The sequence below is a fragment of the Periplaneta americana genome, chromosome 7, assembly GCF_040183065.1.
Source record: "Periplaneta americana isolate PAMFEO1 chromosome 7, P.americana_PAMFEO1_priV1, whole genome shotgun sequence".
NCBI lineage: Eukaryota > Metazoa > Arthropoda > Insecta > Blattodea > Blattidae > Periplaneta > Periplaneta americana.
The window spans coordinates 24,223,752-24,241,650 of NC_091123.1; the positions used below are offsets into that span (position 1 = coordinate 24,223,752).

General features: G+C 35.3%; 1 protein-coding gene across 17 annotated transcripts in view; it reads right to left on the reverse strand.

Moving 5' to 3' along the window:
* sls (sallimus) overlaps nucleotides 1-17,899 on the reverse strand; it is a 959,631-nt gene that overhangs the window by 316,009 nt on the left and 625,723 nt on the right. For all 17 annotated transcript variants that reach the window (XM_069830434.1, XM_069830438.1, XM_069830435.1 and 14 more), the window contains one exon: nucleotides 8,847-8,886. In XM_069830434.1, the coding sequence (XP_069686535.1) occupies nucleotides 8,847-8,886 (40 nt within the window). The remainder of the gene's footprint in view (nucleotides 1-8,846; nucleotides 8,887-17,899) is intronic.

Here is a 17,899-nt window from a genome sequence, read left to right on the forward strand (position 1 = left end):
GGAACACATGGAGGGAGATAGAATACCGTCTTGATATTGTTCGGGCCACCGGAGGCGCACATGTGGAGATCTATTGAAACTCGGTGAGTTTTTCTAACATAAAATCTAAGTCCGGTTATTCTGTCACTATTAGTTTAGGAGATATTCAGGGTTCTTTGTGGTAGTGATTCTACGGGACACACTGTACTTTGAGCCAAAGCAAATAAACTTCGCAAAGATCAGAAGCAATATAGTGGAAGAGAGATGTAACTTATTAGTTCCTTGGGATGGATGTTATGCAACAAGACCTCTTGCTGGAGATTTCATGTCAGAAATGTCGCAACTTTATGTATGATATCACTCGCTGCATATACTGTAAGCTAGAAGACTCCCAGTCGGTACTTTTAATAACTACAAAAGTGAAACTTGCATAGAGGTAGGTCTTTGTAGAGCAACATAAAGTACAAAACAGCATATGTTGCACAGACTGAAGTTTATTAATAGAAACTGCTTTCATCACTTGGCTCGAATGCGGAAATAGTTCGACCCCATTTACATTCTAATATTAGCAAATATCTTGACAGTTTTTAACGACGGAGTAATCTCATATATTTTAATCTAGTTAAGTTACGGGTTTTTACTTTCCCAAGTAATGCAGTGCTGTAAGGAACTTCACAATTTTCGTGGAAATACACGTTTTCAACAACGTGATACCGAAAAAAAAATGACTATGGGCGTTAGGGCGTCTGATGAATTAATTATGATTATAAATTGAATTAACCTACTTGATATGAATTGTACAATTTTGTATAGCTGAACGAAAGTATGCTTGTAAATTGAATTAATCCATTTACTTTATCTTGTATATGTTTGTATAGTTTGGCTGAAGAATTGTATAGGCCTATGCTTAAATTGAATAGTAATCTGTAACTTATAGTTCTACTGATGCAAATCAAGCTTTCAGGTATAACTCTCTGTAAAGTTGATTTGAATAATTTTGAGGGAAAAATTGTTCCGGGGCCGGGTATCGAACCCGGAACCTTTGGTTAAACGTACCAACGCTCTACCAACTGAGCTACCCGGGAACTCTAATATTAGCAAATATCTTGACAGTTCCCGGGTAGCTCAGTTAGTAGAGCGTTGGTATGTTTAACCAAAGGTCTCGGGTTCGATACTCGGCCTCGGGACAATTTTCCCCTCAAAATTATTCAGTTCTACTGATGAATTGTTTATGCTTGTAATTTGAAGTAATTTGCATGATATGTATTATCAACTTCTATATATCTCAACTGATTGAATTGTTTATGCCTTTAAATTGAATTAATTTACTTGCTATGTATTATATTTTATAACTCAACTGATGAATAATCGTTTAGGTTTGTAAATTTAATAATCTGATTGGCTATGTACTGTATATTTTTAGTAGAGCCATCGATGTAACTCAGTCGGCAGACTCGCTGGCCTGCTGATCCGGAACTCCGCTCGGGCTTGGGTTGGATCCCCCTTTTGGTCTGATTGATTGATTTCTTCCGAGGTTTTCACCATCCGTGAGACTGATGCCGGGTGGTCTATGGCGAGTCCTCGGCCTCACTTCACTTCACCCCCGTTTAGTCTGATTACCTGGTTGGGTTTTTTCCGACGTTTTCCCTAACCATAAGGCAAATGCCAGGTAAACTGTTGGCGAATCCTCGGCCTCAACTCACTTCATCTCACTATATCTCGCCAAAAAATTGTAAAAAAGTGAAACTGAAATTGTAAAAAAATGTAAAAATTGTCATGTAATCTTGTAAAATTTTGACTTGTTCCACATCTTAAAGCGTCATTACTAATGTAAGATCTATGGAATGCAATAAATGAAATGAAAAAATGAAATGAAAAAATGAAATGAAATGGCCATGCTATTTGTCACTGCCTGTAACGATTTATCCTAAATTATTGATGACATTTTGTTGACATTTAGTGTATGAAATAATAAAAGAGAGAGGGAAATGAGAGGAGAAACTTTAACGGTACGCGAAAACACGTCCTTGCAAGGGAATTGGGGCTGTGAAAAACTGCATATGTGAACTCCAAGCCTATTGGCCACTTGTCTCACTTCGGAGTTCGCTGCTTCACTGAAGGAACTCTAGAAAATGTTAAAGAGGAAAACCGAAAATGGACGTAACCTATTAGCTGCAACATACGGGGGGAGGGGGGAGGAGCAGCATAACGAGCTGACTGCAGGGTCGGAAGAAAAAGGAAATGCCGGAAGGTGTAAATTTGCACATTGAAAGTCCTTTCGCGGTGCAAGTGTCACATCTAGTGTCTAGGCCAGGGATGCAAAAATGTGCTACAATTGTGGCATAATCACAAGCCGAAACACGTGACTCGTCCCTTCCTTTCACCCCCATACGTCATTGGATACGGTAAGGGGAGAGGAAATATGTATTCAGTGTGTTTGAGGATGTCACAGATACGTAATTCAAGACCGAGGAATTGTGGACGGGGAACAAACTCTTTCCCCATGCTTCCACCCCTCTCTTCCCCAGTTCTACATCTCTGGTCTAGGCTACTACGAGTCAACTTAAGTGGGAGTGATGCGCATGAAATATAGCGCGATTCAAAAATCATTTCAAAATTTAAAACGTTATAAATATTATTACACTTGAGACGGTAACGTCTGAGACTCGCATTCGGGAGGTCCCGGGTTTAAACCCCGAGGTCGGTCAATCTGGGGTTTTTCATGGTTTTCCTCAATCACAAAGACAAATGCCGGGTTGGAAATTTATATACCACGATTCATCACCGCCTTAATCACCAATATCTAATGAAAATCTAATATCAGTTAGCCTACATGAACACAAATCTATAACACACGCCAATAGAAACAGGAACTCGACAATAGTAAAAACGGTCTACTGAGATACCCACAGATCCTAATAAGCGATATTATCACAGATGTTAAAGCGTGTATAAATAAACTTAACAAAATAAGTATATATACTTGAGATAGAAGAAAAAAACAAAAACATCACGTGTTGGACAAACAGTTGGGTTCTTCATTTGAGGACCTAACATTCTAAATGTGCTAAGTGCCAAAAACAACTTTCTGAGATATTAATGAAAAACATACTGCGCAATGCATTTTGAGATACCTACAACACCATCTTTTGGCGCACGAATGAGTCACTTACAGTTGAGCTACGACAAAGACAATTTAGTATGATACTCCCATATGGATTTTAGTAAGTTATTTTACAACGCTGTATCAACATCTCAGGTTATTTAGCGTCTGAATGAGATGAAGGTGATAATGCCGGTGAAATGAGTCCGGAGTCCGTAACCGAAAGTTATCCAGCATTTGCTCAAATTGGGTTGAGGAAAAACCCCGGAAAAAACCTCAACGAAGTAACTTGCCCCGACCAGGATTCGAACCCGGGCCACCTGGTTTCGCGGCTAGACGCGCTAATCGCAAATGAATGTTCCTCCCTTAGATTGAATAAAATGAAATTTGAACGATTGACACTTAACACATTTAGAATGTTAGGTCTTCATTTGTTACTTAATGCAGTTCCATAGTTACCATTTTGTTGATTAAAACATTAATGATTTTATTAGTACTGCTATAAGAATTTTGAAGTTTCAAGTCGTGCTCTATCATTAAATATTAGGATACAGCTATTACGAAACCGATAAGAGTTTTTCAAGGTTTGAGAAAATTTATAACATTTAACAATTTAAGAGAAGGTACATGTTCCATTTGTAATTGCGGGGATTTCAGGGAACTGGTTCTGTTGCTGATAAAATAAATCTGGAAGACAATGATGTCACTGTGGCGTGATGTTTCAGACAAATAAAGAAATAAGTAGAAATAATTATTATAGAATTAACAGTGTTAGTCAGATGTCCAGACATCTTCAGGGGAGTTACAGCACAGTTTGAATAATTCTAAGAAAACATCTTAGTCTGTACCCATATATAGTCCGGGTCAAGTTACTTCATACCCTAAGTGTGAAACCTAACCTTTTTCCCCTATTACAACATATGCTAGTGGATTCTGGTGATTTTCTAGTTTGCAGGTTGAATTTTCTTTTACCAACTTCGTTTAGAATTTCGATACTGATAAATACTACAAATGGTAGTGATTTTGTAACTGTTATGTTGGCAGATGAGGCAAATGTCGTCAGTATTGGAATTCCATGAAATTAAAATTCTACTAGATTTCCGAGCTGGTTATTGAAGCTAGTGAAATTTGAACATTCTAATTAATTAATATTAATACATAATAGTTATTTTATGTGTTGCGTTGTGGTTATAATTCAAGACTATAGTCAGGTAAGTTTTCGGAGTTAGTACTAACAATTTCATGTGGTCAAACAAAATACATTTTTAGGTTAGGTCTCGTGAATCAATTGTCTAGTCAAGCCAATGAATTTCGTATTGCCAGACAAAATACCTAACATGTTGATCCCTTTCTCGTATAGTTTGCCTACGAAAATATGTTACAAATTATTGAATTATTTAGAATAACCTTTCAACATTAATGTAAAGTACAGTACGTAAATAAGTCATTCAGTACGAAGGATCATGTGATATCTGGTAACAGTTGGCAGCACTGACAAGACGGCAATATTTGCTGTTTAGGAACTGTTCTTACCCGATCCTCACTATAAACTAAAAAAAAAAGTGAAAGGCAGAAACTATATGATTTTGTTTCATATTTTGTGCTAGCAGAGATTTAATTTAATAATCATCAACAGTGGCAGAACTTTTCATCAATTAGGGCCTACTTACACAAATACTGCACTTCATACGACACTCGATCATTAGTTTCATCTACACAGTAAGTAAGGAAAACTGATTCTGGGACAGTGCCAAACGTTCCATGTAATATGTGGTTCAGGAAGGTCTTAGGCTATATTGTTTTCTTGAAATAGAACATGCGTGGGTTAAGGAGGAAAACATCGATAATGCATACAGCTGTGGGGAGAAATAATCATTTTCCATCTAGTACAGATTGAGAAATTTCCCTACACTGTTACGCGGCATCATTGCTATCGGCAAGCACTGTTACAACTATGTACGCAGTAGTAGTGTGCACACCGTTAACAAAGAACACATGCGATTGTACGTTCCTTGTTTAGGTTCGTCCGCCGAGAGACAAATTTCTGCGTAGTAGCGTAACAAAGTTTTTTCATGCTGTGTATTCAGTAGATATACAGGGACATCATTTTATTTTTACTTCAATTCTTATTGTACCTGAGTTTTGGAATGTACTTCACTCCCACCCCTTCTACTAGTAAACTTCCAACCCTTCACGACACAGAGCCGAGGGCGCGTAAGCAGTACTGAGTTACTGAGTATAATACGTTTCAGAAATATGTTCGCGTTTTCCAGTGACGAAAGAGCTTTCAATATTGAATCATATTTTCGTACGGGTACTGTCGTCCGTTTCCCTATGTCGCATCCCGGTTTCCCCCACCTGCTTCTGTTCGCCCCTCTGTTAAGTCTAGTAGCTGGGCTATCTTAGCTCTTTTCTGAAAACATTAATTTCTGTTAGGAATTGGACGTCTAAGTAATATTATACAAGTGTTTAAATAACAAATAAAAGGGCCTCCTTAAGTAATTAACTATCACGTGATTCCCCCCCCCCCTTTCTACAACCCTGCGACAAACCCACTTGAACGGACAGTAGATAGCATTTCTGAGTGATTTTATCTTTTCGGATCGGGCAGAAGTGAAGATTGAATTTACAGTACGTAAGATACTCTTTTATAGAGTAGTTACAGAATTATTTCAACATGAGTTACTCGTACGAAGGACGAAACTGGTAATTGGAATTAGGTACAATAGTCTATACTGCGATAATATGCACAAAAGAACTGAAGCCTGTATCGAAATGAACGGCCACCAATTTCTAAAATGTGTTTAAATATCCATATTATGATTATTTTTCAATTTAACTTCATTCTCTATATTGTACGCTAATGTGCTGTAACAGTACAATATACACTGCATAATTAATACTTCCGAATGGATAGCTGAATTCGTGTGTAAAAACACTAAGTGTTGATACAGTACTGTATTTTGATTAAACAAAAACCTAATGAAAATTATCAAACTCAAAATCGCGATATTTCCTAGTTTACATAAATGGGTGAACTACTTTTCTTCCCTCCTATACCTATTAAAGTGATTTGTATTTTACGCCAGTATCATCGAACTCCGTCGTGGAAGGGGGAGCAAACGGTGTTTCCTGCTTCAATCGTTAATAGAAAGGTATAGCCAGGTTAATATTAAAAATGTTAGTAAAAATAAAATGATGTCTCTGTATTAACCCTCGCAACTTGGCTGCTCTAGAATTTCATACTACTTACCTGGAGTCTTTCTTGACCCCAAGAATATTTGCTGTTAATAATTATGATCAGTGGCGGCTCGTGGGTACTGAATTCAGAGGGGCTGCATACAAAAATAAACCATGCAACTTATCTTATTTAAAGATTAGTTCCATGCGCCTTGTCTTGTAGGTTGCAAATTTTTTAATCAACTTCTAATTAAAATCCGATATGTCGTTTAACATAGTCTTTACAATGGAAAACATAGCTAATGCGGTCAGTCTCTCTTCTCTTACCGTATTTCTAAGACAGGATTTTACTCTCTTCAAGCACGAAAAGCAACTTTCTGGTTCGAAAATTGTCATTGGTACGGCGATAGCTATGCGTAGTAGTTCCACAACTTCTGAAAATGAGGCCTGCAAGTTCTCAGATAGAAGAAACTGCAAGAGCTTGACTGGATCACTGATATTTCTGAATTCTTGTCTCTGATATAACACAGTGAGTTACGTTTTTAGTTTGTCTTTATCGGACATTGGAAAAAGCTTCACACATACATTTAGGTCATTTTCAGGAAATGATCTTTTGTAGCATTCAAATTTTTCTTGACACAGATGAGAAGATAATATCAGATGATCTATTAACTGGAATCGGGTGCTAGCTTGTGTGATAATGAGGTCACACACTTCCTTGAGTCCCGCAACCCTTGTCTGAATCCCTTCGACCTTACGACGCTTTTTAGGGTTTTCATTTTCACAGATCTCGCTGCTCAACCGTGCACTGTTCCGTATTGTCTGGCATTTAAAAGAATCCTGCGGGACAAAATTCCGGCACACCGGCGACGCTGATATAACCCCCGCAGTTGCGAGTGTCGTGAAATAAACCATAACTTAATTATTTTATATGAAGATTTGAACCTTAGAAATATCTAACTGGCGATGTTGCAGTTGGTTGTATAATATATCTACATGATACATTAATAAATGAAAAAAAAAAAAAAACTGAGCCAAAAATTGAATTCAGGATGTTCAAGAGTACGCACCAGGGCGCTTGCCTCATTTATTGTGATGTTGTTAGATGTTTCAGATTCCATTATGGTTTGAAAACATTCTAGCAATGGCTCCTTCTTCTCATGAACAACATTTACTGTTCTTATTTTAAAACTCCATCTTGTTGCCCCAGCTGATGGAATTGTCTTTGAAACACATTAATCTAATACAGGCTGTGTGGAGATCGAGAGAAGAAAGCAGGGATACTGGATAAATTAGCAAAAAATATGCGAGCTTTGTAGGCTATTTTGTTTAGCGGCCCTTTCCATCTATGAGATTCAACTGATGGGCACTTAATTTCACATTTCTCCTGAATTGTTAAGGTACTGAACTGAATAGACTGCAAATATTGTACAGAATTAAACATTGTTGCACTTGTTATACTCACAACATTAAAAAAAATGTATTTAAAACTGCGCGCTACTGACAAACTGCTGCAAATTTTGCAGCGCCTGGAAACTCTGGATTCACGGCGAAGGGCAGCAGGGGGAGGGGTAAAACTAACGCGGAAAGCATTCGAGACGAGACTGGCAGCTCCAGGAGAGGAAGTGGCTTCACCAATCCGTCCTTGTCTATCGTTTCGCTCTGGCAGCACCACGGGAAGAAGTGACTTCACTAACGGCTGCGTGCTTGTCAATGAGAGCGAAATAAAAAAAAAAATTCGAGCCGCTAAATAGAGGCTGTATAATAAATATATTTCACAACATAAACGAGACAAGAGCCACAAATGTCTGGGGGTGCTGCAGCTCCGCAGCCCCCCTTCGAAAGCCGCCCCTGATTATGATATTTGACAGCTTACAGCATTTTTATATACAGCACAAGCAAATTGAAAGTTTTTATTGCACCTAGAATTATTCACTATTCACAATGAACTAACGAATTAATTTGATTAGTTTAATGGCAGCTGTGTTTTTATTTTTTTCAATTATCAGAGAACACATTCACTTTTCTTGAAATAAAGCACAAAAGGAAATTGTTATTGTATCAATAATTAATTAAATTATTATATTTAGACAAGTAATTATTTTGGTCCTATCACCTGCTGCAATAGAAAGAACAAGAGGCTAATTTTACAAATACAAATAATTACTCTTGAACCTACAACATTTTATCCATAGCCTACATGGCAGTTTATGCTGTCTTTGTTTCACTTTTTCACTTTTCAAATTACAACAAAACACTATCATTGCGAAATAATTCTAACTAGAAAATAAATACGTGTTCTATAGCTTGGGCCATCCAAGCACCCAAGCAATAAACATGAAAGAAAAATCAATATATAATTATGAAATAATTTTAATAGTAAAAAAACTAAAACAACAAAAGATAGCAAATCTAGATTATTGGAAAGTTTCGGAGTATATGGATGTAGATGTTAACAATAAAATAGAGTGTGACGTCAGAAAAGACCCCAGGTAAGTGTCGACGGTTAGCTGTAGTTTTATGTGTTACCAGTAATGTTTATAGATCTTACTTTGCAACAAACAAATGAAGGATCTGTACTCACGTGATTTGTGAAGGAGTCTGCTGGACCACTACTTCTTGCACTGCAAAGAAGAAAAAAATATATATCAGTACAATGATAATAATGACAAGAGTCAGGTATAATGTATGAAATTATTATATACACACTAGTTTATGATTCTACATTCAATGCATGGAATGGCGAAATAGCAAATTACTGTTGTGTCAAAATATAATAATAATAATAATAATAATAATAATAATAATAATAATAATAATAATAATAATAATAATAATAATAATAATAATAATAATTGTCTGAAGTAGTCATGATCAAAATTATTTTCTGAGAAAATGCAGTGGACAGGGACAGAGCTTAAGATGTTTTTTGCATTGGAGGAAATTCCTCCTATGTTACCATAAGGTTTAAACTCTGATATATTGTTAAATAGTAGGCCTACATTCTTCACTGCGATGTAACCAACGCGATGTATGTAATACCATATGAGAAAAAATATTCTAAAAAATAAGCTTGCTTTCTTTCTAAAAATTACCGTTGAAGGATCGTCTATACTCAAAAGTTACTAAAGTTTCCATCATATGGCAGTACTGTAAACTGTAGAATTTACTTATGGTCTACGTTATAATGACGTAATAAAAATATTAACTGAAAACAAATTATTTATGAATATTACTACTGCACTATTCTTCTTCAATAATTATTTATTTACAAGTTCCAGGTCACTGTCATGGCCTTAACCTTACCAATAAACATTGATTTTATATGGCATAATGGGAAAAATAATTTATGTTCGTTGGCTATTTAATATTATGATATGGATGAAAAATATAGGGTATAGTCATAGGTTAGAGCGTGCAACTCCGTTTTTGGAATAAATCAAACATGGTATTTGAGCTTGATAGACTATGACGGAAATATTGGACTGATTCCAAATGAAACAGTCTTAATGCAATTAATGACGCGATATTGGATTATGCTATCTACGTATTCGACGAGATCTGTATATTATTGAAGCTGACCGTATTGAGTATAAAAAAACCTATAAATAACCTAACAATGACATTTGCATACGAAATAGCATTTGTTTTAGGTATTATACCAGTCTCAACTGTTTTTTTAAATTTATTTCCTCTTTAACCCTTAAATTCGCGAAGTATCCTATAGGATAGACTACAACAAGTTAATAGGCTAAATGCTATAATTTTAATAGAATAGAAAAAAAATTGGTAGGAAAATTAAAATTTCACAGTACTATAATATTGTACAATATATAAAATATCGACATTACGAGAGTTGTTTTCTTTACAGTCCGATACGGTTTAATAAACTAGTGTGAGAAATGAAGTTTGCTAATTTAAGGGTTAAAATAATTTAAACACAACAGCGAAAAACATGCATTTACTAAATACTTTTGCGTTTGTAAAGTAGGCTTTTATTCAACATTACTTTATTTCACTAGCGAGATAAAGACTTTACCTCACAGTTTGTACTTTATCTCACAGTTCATTAGTATTTTCCTAGTACCCGGGTACACACATATACTTTTCCATTGAACTATTACTCAAGAAGTTAATATATTAGTTACTAGATGTCACTACCTCTACTTCTTTATTACCATTTCTTAAATATACACTCAATCTCCTTCTCTTTTCTCTATCTGCTACGTCGTAATTTGTACATTACATCCATATCTAATATGTATCTTTTTAAAATTTTGTAATAATTTACCTTTGTGCGAGATCGTGCGTATTTGCTTGCTTTCCGCACAGAACCAATACGCGGTAAGTGTGAAATACCACATTCAGTATTCCCAACGTAACACACATAACGATTTCCCTCTTCTTACCGCTTAAGCGCGACATTCATTTTACTGCTTTAGGCTTTTAACATATTATTTTTAGAGACGTTTAACATAGTAATAATTATAAATTGAAAACTTACCACTGCAATTTCACCTAAATTGCAATGTTAATTATTGTTTTTAAATATTTGCAAAAATTAAGTAAAGTCTACTACTCCACGAAACTTATTGCATTCCTGATACAAGTAACATTAAGGAAGCCGTGAAAAAATCAACGAGATTCCAGATGCCGATGTTATTACTGCAATATGTTATATAAATAATATTGTTAAAATATTAAAATGAAAAATAAATCATTACATAACCTTACCGTTTGTTTTAAGTTCGCATTTATAGACTGGGGGGAAAAAAAAAGACAGACGTATATCATGGCCTGCTGGAGTATAGTAAACACAGAAAACATTTTACAGCAACAATGTTAAAAAAAGATATTTTGCTGTTCCGAAGTTGGCGTCATTAAACAGAAACCAACATGGAGATTTCATTGCAACTAATTAGAAATTCGTGTTTCAGGTATGTAATAAACGATCTTCGCATAAAATAATGTACGATACACGAGCGGTATGTTTGTTTTCATGTTCTCGGAAATTAAAAAAGCTCAACTACGTTTCGCTCTTTCAATCTTTTCCTCGACCATGAAAACGTCAACATACCGCTCTTGTAACGTATATTACTATTTGGGATGCGAGGAGACTTGAACCTGCGAAGTTGGGTTTATAGGATTTTAAAACAACACGCGTTAGCCAACTGAGCTAAACAGACACGATAATTAATTAAGTTTTAATATTGCTCTTAAGTTTACAGAAGTAAAATGTGAAATTATTTTAATCGCATTAGTCCCGTGCACACTTCTAAATAATCCCTGAAACTTCAAAAAGACGAAAATACACGTTTAAAGTGAAAAAATATATATTAAAATTATATAATTAATTATAATTTATTTATCCTACGCCTTAGATACCATTCTTCACTAATCATGCCCTCCTACATCATAACCTACCTAGTACACGTATCGATTATAAAATCCATGCAATGATATGTGATTATATGAGGACTTATTTTCAACATATTTTCTTTTATAAAACATAATTTTTCGTTATGGTCACGGATAAAATTACGTATGGTACTTGTGAGCGTGATCTTTATTGCACTTACCTCACAAGTACCATAAATAACTATTTCAATTATTGGATAAACTAAAGACACACCTCAACAAACTAACATCAAGTCATTTGCTTCAGCCACAACAAAAATTAGTCGTCTTAAACCAGTTCATCGGCCCAACTTTAATATATCCATTTCAAACTGGATCTGTAGATCTAATCCCCAAAAAATTCCTCATTAAGCTGACAATATGATTAAAAGCGCAGTAAAGGAAATATTACAATTACCAGGCGACACTCCTAATAGCATGATATATATAGTGAGGATCACGTAAGTTCAGTTCCCAAACAGCAAATATTTCCGCCTTGTCAGTGTTGCCAACTGTTACCAGATATCACCACATGTAGTAAAATCACGATCCTACGTACTGAATGACTTCTTTACTCACCGTACTTTACCTTAATGTTGGAAGGTTATTCTAAATAGTTTCAATAATAATGAGAATAATAATAATGAGAAATGTATTGCTATGTTCTATTCTTTTATTCCTTTACATTATTATTAGTATTAGCATTAATAGGTTACTAGACGTAAATATACAACAAAGTATAGTATATAATATTCAAGAATCAAATCTGTTCCAAGACCAATTAAATTATTGTCACTTCACTTCAAAGATTCCAGCGTACATATACTGTACTTCCTAAAGGTAGATAAATTAATAACCAATTGACTTTTGGTTGGAATTCGAATGAACTTCTGATTATCTTTTGAAATTAGTAAGGAAATGGATAATACAACTAGGCAAAAACTGAAATAATAATAAATCAACTTACAAAAATAATTTTGGTCCTTAAAAGCCATAAGTAATTTCACTTCTAGATACCTTTTTAAAGATTTCATTTGTTTGTAAATTGCTTAATAATGTTACACTTACACTTACTATTTCTGCAACTCCACGTCTGTCATTGAAAAAATGTATGATACATAACTGTGAAGTCTCTTTTTGGCTCTTGTGTCCTAAATTTAAATAAGAAAAAACAAATGATTCAAGAAATGTGAGCTGGTGAAAATTAAATACTCAATTAATAAAATAATTACTACCAAAAGAGTATTTTATTAATTCTATACAAAAGATGGATTACACAGAACAGATGGCCAGAAATCATAAATTTATACACAACATACAGCATGAAACGATAATCAAAAAATGCTTTTTGTACACAATAACATCTTTCAAACGAAGTGAAATAGCCAATAAGTTCAATAAATATTATGCTAATAAGTAATAACTATACTTTAATATATCCATTTCAAACTGGATCTGTGGATCTGATCCCCAAAAAAATTCCTCATTAAAGCTGACAATATGATTAAAAACTCAGTAAAGGAAATGTTACAATTAACAGGCGACACTCCTAATAGCATGATATATACAAGTACCAAATACAAAGGATTGTCAGTGATGCGCGCTACATGGGAAGCCTATCTGCAGCAACTCAATATCAATACCAAGCTAGAAAACCTAAATGACCAGCACGTTAATGCTGTACGAGACTACGAAACTAATAAGAACCCGTTGCTTGTCGGAATTGCAAGTGAGCAGAGATGAGGCTACAGGATCCGTGAAGCAATTAAAGCAACATCTTCGGTACTGTGAATTTAAAACCTGGTGTGCATACCCCCAGAAGGGAAAAGGAGTTGTATTGTTTGAAGAAGTACCTGCAGCCAACTCGTGGATCATCAAGCATGGAGGATTATTAAGTTTTGAATGGAGAGAAATGCTCAAAATGACTGCGATGGTGGCACCAGTACGTTCTCTCCCTGGTCGCTCTACAGGCACAACCCACTGTAGGCACTGCAGTGAGTATGAAACTTTACCACATGTGCTTGGGAGTTGCCAACAGGAGAAGTACTCAGAATAAAACGTCACAACACCATACGTTCTATGATCGCAGATGCACTTCGAGCCAAAAATCTAGACGTTCACGAGGAAGTTCATTGTATTGCTGATAGTGGAAGCAATCGTAGGATCGATATCATAGCTATAAATAGGAATAAACAGACAGCCGAAATAATTGATCCTACCATCAGATTTGAAATCTCAGCCACTCAGCCATCTGAAGTGAACGAAAGAAAAAGAAAATCTACGAGCCCACGATTCAGTACCTATCGGCGAAATACGACATTGAAAAAATCACAGTTACCGGTCTCTTCTTTGGAGCGAGAGGCACCATTCCGAAAGCCTTGTAAAGTGGAGGGAAAAATACAAGCTGACGAGAGATCTTCAAGATGCCATCGTCACCACCATAATAACATTTTCTGTAGCGATATTTCGTCAGCATCTTTATGGTGTACATTCAATTTAAATTCTACTTGGTTCTATTTTTTTTATGTCTTATTCACTTTTGTCTGAAACCTGTTTATATAATTTTTCATTTTAAATTTTATTGTGAGCTATTCTGTGTCGCAGGGCAAACCCAAAATATTGGGTCAGACCACTAAATTAAATTAAGCCTATACGTTACCAAGAAATAACAGTTGCAGAACGTAATTTGCAACTTAAAAGGACAATTTTATTGCATAATTCATTTTACGTAACTGTATTATCAGATTAACATATTTGTTTAAAGTATCCATATTCGTCTTCTTGGCCACCTATTTTCAATCCGGATGCCCGTGGCACAAGATAAACTGTATATCAGCAAAGTTGCCGGTATTGCTTGTTATTGGGAGTGACTCAGAAGAGGTTCCCTTTCACACAGAGTCTGTTACCGTCTGTGGGAGTCTGTGTGGGAGGATCAAAGTCTATCTGTCCCTGGCACGATTGCATTACACTAATAGAGCTCTTTATTGCCTTCATCTGAAATATTATACCCCAGATTGCGACGCGAGCTTGATTACATTTAGATCAACTTACATGCGAGCGAATGTAACCATTACTTGTTCTGTTTATGCAATCCTGCAACTGTTCCGACATTTTAACATCACGAACAATTGCTATTAACATGAACATCAGTTTCAGATAGGTTCATTGCATCTCGTACTCCATTCTTTGACAATAAAGACAAGATATTCTGTTGTAACAGCATCATGTGTACATCTTAACATAAATCGCCGTTGATTTTATGAAATCTCCTATGTAGTAGTAGTAGTAGTAGTAGTAGTAGTAGTAGTAGTAGTAGTAGTAGTAGTAGTAGTAGTAGGTTTATTTTGCCTGGCAGAGTTAAGGCCATGAGGCCTCTTCCACTCAACCAGGTTTCAATAATGTACATGAGATACAAAATTTGATTACAAAACAAAACAAAAGAAAATACCTTAGAAATTACATAAAATATAGTAGGAAATTACAATAGACAAGATCAGTTACATGATATAAAATTACAAATGGTCAAGATCAGTTACATAATATATAAAATAAAGTAGAGAATTACACATAATCAAAATCAGTTACATAACATAAGGGGAATACACACACACACACACACGCACACACACACGCACACACACACACACACAAACACACAATTTATAAGATCTAAAATGCCCGAGACAAATTGGACGATTAATTTACTTGAGATATAGTATTCATTATGTGACAGTATAGAGCATATAATTTTTCAAGAGGAAGAAAAAATTAATAATTAAATATCAATAGGCCTACACTGATCCTCGATGATGACGTCATCGTATTCACTAAAGTTTTCTACCGAATTGTCAAATATTCTTATGTAGAGCTATTGCTATTTAATTACTTTTTTGTTCCTCCTGGAAAAATTATGCTCTGTGCTGTCACATAGGAGGTACCATAAAATCAAAGCCGAAATGCAGTCTCAAAAACGAAAAATAAAAACTTGGAAACGGTTAATAAGAATAATTACGTTTTTCATAATCACACAGTAAGTTCTGTTCGTGAAAAAATGACAAAAGAATGGAAAACAAGGGGATGTGTTAAAATAATCATTAATTTATTATTCCGTCTTTTGTTTTAAATTTAAATGCGGAAAGTACGAAGGTAGAAATGAATATAAATATCAGACTTATATTTCAAATTCCAAACATCATTACTATCCCAACCATGCTCACAATAACAATCACGAACAGCATAAACGTCTTACGCAACTGTAGGGATAAGATGAATCGCGTATCACTGTTTACTTACTTACTTACAAATAGCTTTTAAGGAACCCGAAGGTTCATTGCCGCCCTCACATAAGCCCGCCGTCGGTCCCTATCCTGTGCAAGATTAATCCAGTCTCTATCAGCATACCCCACCTCCCTCAAATCCATTTTAATATTATACTCCCATCTACCTCTCGGCCTCCCTAAAGGTCTTTTTCCCTCCGGTCTCCCAACTAACACTCTATATGCATTTCTGGATTCGCCCATACGTGCTACATGCCCTGCCCATCTCAAACGTCTGGATTTAATGTTCCTAATTATGTCAGGTGAAGAATACAATGCCTGCAGTTCTGTGTTGTGTAACTTTCTCCATTCTCCTGTAACTTCATCCCGCTTAGCCCCAAATATTTTCCTAAGCACCTTATTCTCAAACACCCTTAACCTATGTTCCTCTCTCAGAGTGAGAGTCCAAGTTTCATAACCATACAGAACAACCGGTAATATAACTGTTTTATAAATTCTAACTTTCAGATTTTTTGGACAGCAGACTGGATGATAAGAGCTTCTCAACCGAATAATAACAGGCATTTACCATATTTATTCTGCGTTTAATTTCCTCCCGAGTGTCATTTATATTTGTTACTGTTGCTCCAAGATATTTGAATTTTTCCACCTCTTCGAAGGATAAATCTCCAATTTTTATATTTCCATTTCGTACAATATTCTGGTCACGAGACATAATCATATACTTTTTTCTTTTCGGGATTTACTTCCAAACCGATCGCTTTACTTGCTTCAAGTAAAATTCCCGTGTTTTCCCTAATCGTTTGTGTATTTTCTCCTAACATATTCACGTCATCCGCATAGACAAGCAGCTGATGTAACCCGTTCAATTCCAAACCCTGCCTGTTATCCTGAACTTTCCTAATGGCATATCACTGTTTACTTTTTTAATATATAATGTAGATTTTTTTTTTAAATATAATGTGTTCACGGAGCTTTGCCCCTGCTGAGATGAAAACAGCGGAAGCTCTTGCTAGCTAATAAGCCCTAACAGAGGTCATTCGTATTTTTCTCACTTTTTACGAGAAAGGAATAGTAAGGATCTTGTGTACACTCGTATTTTCTGTTCTCAGGATCCCATTGGAATTTGTGGTAGAAAAGAATTGATGATGCCAACAGAATGTCACAGGAAAGTACGAATATTATAATTATATAACCTCACATAATATTCGTTGTTAATGTTGCACTAGTATATCTCTGACTTTTCCATTCGCCATAACATCAGTTCTTCTACCATATATGATGCAGGAGCCTTAAAGACTCTGCTTTGAGTGGGAAGAGTAAAGCGAAGAATATATGGTCCCTTAAACTCCCTTGCTTGAATCCCAAAAGCGTCACATATGCCATTAATAATATCCGCTTTATATTTGACTAACTGCTTAAGCGGCTCTTAAATTAAGCCATATAAATAATCAGCCTGTCTTGCTACCGACAGCGAATCATTTCCGCAGCTGGAAACATCGTTAAATAAAACCATATATATATATATATATATATATATATATATATATATATATATATATATATATATTATATGTGTGTGTGTGTGAAACGGCAATGATTCGCAAAACTGAAATCTGTGCCACCTGCTGACAACAAAATAACAAATATTGTTCACAAAACATTCTCATATTATTCGGAAAAAAGTGCATAAAGCATGCTATTTTTCCATATAATTATTATAATACTTTTTTGTTATTTATACTCGCTTTAACAGCTCTGGTCATATCGCAAGTTAGGCCTAATTGTTTAGATGAAATCCGAATGCCTGTGTACTATTGCTGAGTACTGTTTCTATTGTTGTGAATTAGATGGCGTTTGTAGAAGTTTACCGATTTGTTATTAATTTGATGTTGGTGATGAATGAAGCCGGTGATATTCAGGGATGTTGTGGCCCGAATTTCCTGGCATTTGCCTTACAGTT